Source organism: Mustela nigripes, chromosome 4 (genome assembly GCF_022355385.1).
Source record: "Mustela nigripes isolate SB6536 chromosome 4, MUSNIG.SB6536, whole genome shotgun sequence".
In the NCBI taxonomy this organism is placed as follows: domain Eukaryota; kingdom Metazoa; phylum Chordata; class Mammalia; order Carnivora; family Mustelidae; genus Mustela; species Mustela nigripes.
The window spans coordinates 136,124,155-136,127,390 of record NC_081560.1 but is presented as its reverse complement, the minus strand read 5'-3'; the positions used below and the strand labels follow the sequence as shown (position 1 = coordinate 136,127,390).

General features: G+C 56.8%; 1 protein-coding gene across 1 annotated transcript in view; it reads right to left on the bottom strand.

The window, feature by feature from the left end:
• Nucleotides 1-2,114: 2,114 nt before the first annotated feature.
• The window catches only part of FAM241B (family with sequence similarity 241 member B), a 3,276-nt gene continuing 2,154 nt past the window's right edge, over nt 2,115-3,236 (bottom strand). The window contains exon 3 of the mRNA XM_059395832.1: nt 2,115-2,913. Coding sequence (XP_059251815.1) covers nt 2,644-2,913 — 270 coding nt within the window. The 3' untranslated portion in view covers nt 2,115-2,643. The remainder of the gene's footprint in view (nt 2,914-3,236) is intronic.

The following is a 3,236-nucleotide window of genomic DNA, read 5'->3' as shown; positions in this document are numbered from 1 at the left end:
AGGGAGACACAGGGCTTCGAGGATTATCCCTGGAGATTAATGGAAACCTTTGCTGAAATCTGCCCTCCAAGCTGCCCAGTGTGGGGGATCCTGTCACACAGCAGGCAGGGCGGGGGTGTGGCGGGCCACAGAAGAAGGCCCACCCACCTCAGACGGGAGGACTAGGACCAGGACCAGCCAAGGCTCACCGGGCTCTGCACTGAGCCACTGGGAGCAACAAGCCTCTCCCTGCTCAGAATTTGCTCACACAGGGATTTCTCCTGACCTCTCGGTGTATGCAGATGAAAGCCTCACCGAAGGCCATTCAGACAAAAGGCGGGGGACACTTCCTGCTACCCAGGCTGCACAACCCAGGGACCCCCTTCCCCTTGCCCGGGGCTGGGCTGGTGCAGCGTGTTTCAGACCCCGGGCTTAAGAAGGGAAGCAGAGCAACAGGTAGCCAACTCGGCCCAGAGCCCAGGAGCACAGGGAAGAAAGCAGGGCCGGGGAGCGGGGGGGCGCTCCTCATTCAACCAGAATAGCTCTGCTGGGTCTGTGCTGTGTGTTGGACAAGGAACAGCATTTCTTCCTGAAATGACCCACTTCAAGCCCCCAACCCTGTCTCTCAGGCTAACAAGCCTGTTAAGGGGCCTCTGCCCTGGGATAGGTGTGGACCCGGTGCCCCAGCTCCTCACACCTCCCAGGGCCTGCCGCACCCGGTCTCCCTCTAGTCAGGGGCCCGGAGGAATTTTCCCTCAGTTCTCCTCAGAAGGCTCAGGCTTTGGGAACAGAAACTAAATTCTAGAAAAAAGACCACTCAGCTCTGAATTTGAGGACCCAGATTCCTACCCCTTAAAGAAACTTTATATACTGAGGGTTCACTCAAGATTTATTTCTTCAGAATCCCACTGGTTTGCAAAGGAAAAAGAAAGGGAGAGCCTGGCCCCAGAGGGCCATGCGGGGGTGGGGGGGGTGTTTGATGAAATGGGAAGCACCGGGCGGGGCCCTTCCTTCCCCATGGCTGTGGGGCTGGAGCCACAGGAATGCGGGGGCTGGGTGAGTGTGTGGCAGAGATGCTGGGGAGCAGCACAGGAACAGCAGGGACACCAGGCAGATCTGGGTACTACCTCCCCTTGCCCAGGCCCCATAGAAGCCATTCCTTTCCCTCCTTTCCCTGTCTGCAACGCCCCCCAGTCCCCAGCACCCTCCCCTCCATATGTCCATCATTAAGGGAAGCCATGTTCCAGCAGCTGCGGAAAAAATCAAGACAAGGAAAACACAGAGAAAGGAGTCCTGTTCCAACACCACGAAGTTCCTTCAGGAATGTCTGTGATAAAGGCCACCAGCCTGCCCAAGGGCAGTGGCAAGCACAGGAGCATGGGGGTGTATGTGGGGGAGAGGGGAGGCGGCATCCTGTTCCTGGGCAAGGCGCCCAGGCTCTCAGGAGGAGGGACAGAATCAGTCTGGATCTCAAACTCACCCCATCCTCCCCACACACACCCCATGATGGTTTGCTCCAGAGCCCTGGCCTTCAAGGAGCACTTCCCAAACCTGCCTTCCTCTCCCAACTCTCTAGAAGAATCCTAAGAGTAGGATGGAAAATCCGGTCTGCAGACAAGGGAAGGCCTCAGGCTCACCCAGCCTCCCTCTGACCACTGCGGGCCCAGAGCCCTCATCAGCCCCCAGCAGGGCCTCACACAGACCCCCGGCTTGCCAGCCACAGCTCCAGGCTTCCACTCATCCACACACACTGAGGAGACATTGCCAAGGCCTGCTGGCTTTCAAGCAGAGTATGGCAGGGCAGGGAGGCTGAGCAGCCTCTAGGCAGAGCCCCTGGGCAAGGGAGCCCTGCACTTGAGCTGTCCTTACCCCATAGCCTCATCGGCCATTCTGGCCAGAGCACCCCATCCCCTCCACAGGCTGACATCTCAGGTCAGCCAGAAGCCATCCAAGCATCAGACAAAGGGAAATGGGAGGCTCAACCGTTGAGCCTCATTGATGAGTTGGCTCATCCAGGCTCAACTGCCCACCTCTACCCTGTTCCCAGTCCCAATCACTCCCAACCACCTTCCTCCTGTCTTCCAGAGGTACACACAGTCATACAATCACTTATGAATGTCTTTACGTGGATTCATTTTTAGTTAAATTTATTTATTGAAAATGTCACCACAGTAAGTAGAGGCCAGTACGACTTGTCATAAATAAAAAGGTAGCCCATTAAAAATATACCATGAAAACAAAACAGAGCTATAAAAGTCTGGAAACTTTTCCCAATGGCCCTACACCCGAGGCCTTCTCCCTAGTAACAGGGGAAGTCAGGCATGAGTTCAGAGACATGAGAATATACTGACACCCAGCTGAGACTTTCTTCTTGGCATAAAAGGACCGGAAAAGAATTGGAAAGGGAATCCCTTTCTTGCTCTGACTCTGTGCTTAATGCAGGCCCAGTACTACCTAAAATCATCTCAAGGGAATGTAGGCAACCACCCACACTTTGGAAATGCAGGACTAGAGGCCTCCTCTTTCTCGTGCTCAACGCACCGCAGAGGGCCTCCTATGAACACACCTTCCCGGCACAACCAGACCCTGCCCCGTGTGCCTGTCCTCACAGCAAGGCCTCCCCAACTCCCTCTCCCGCATGCCTGCCCCGCTCGCTCCCAGAGGTCACCGCTGACTCAGGTGGGATACCAGGTAGACGAGGCCCACCAGCAGCAGTCCACGCACACCCAGCATCATCAGCAGGAAGAGGAGCAGGATGGAGGTCACGGGCTCCACGGCGTGGTTGCCCAGATGCCACTGGGGGAAGCCCATGTTCACCAGCTGCCGGTTGAGGTCATTGAAGGGGGACGGGGCGGCCCCCAGCCGAGCCCCGGCTTGCTGCTGGCGAGGGCCAGAACCCCCCAGGGGGGCGCCATGGCCCCTATTGAGAAAGCTCTGGAAGGTGGAGACAGAGAGAGAGAAATGAATCTTAGAGAAAGCATCCTGGGAGTTGAAGTATGAGGCAACCTGGGAATCTTCTGGGCCAGGCCCCGCCCCCACCCCGTCCAGGCTCCGCCTCCCAGGGCCACACCTTCCTTTCTCAGCTATCCCCGGGATGCCAGCCCACAGGAATCCCCCTCACTGAGTCACAAGCTCTCAGAATACAAAAAATGCCAGTCTATATTCCCCACGTCTTGCCAGGGAGAAGGTGCCCAGACCAGAGAAGAGAAAAATGAGCAAGGAGGACTAGATTCTAGGGCAGAGCTTGGGAACAGCCA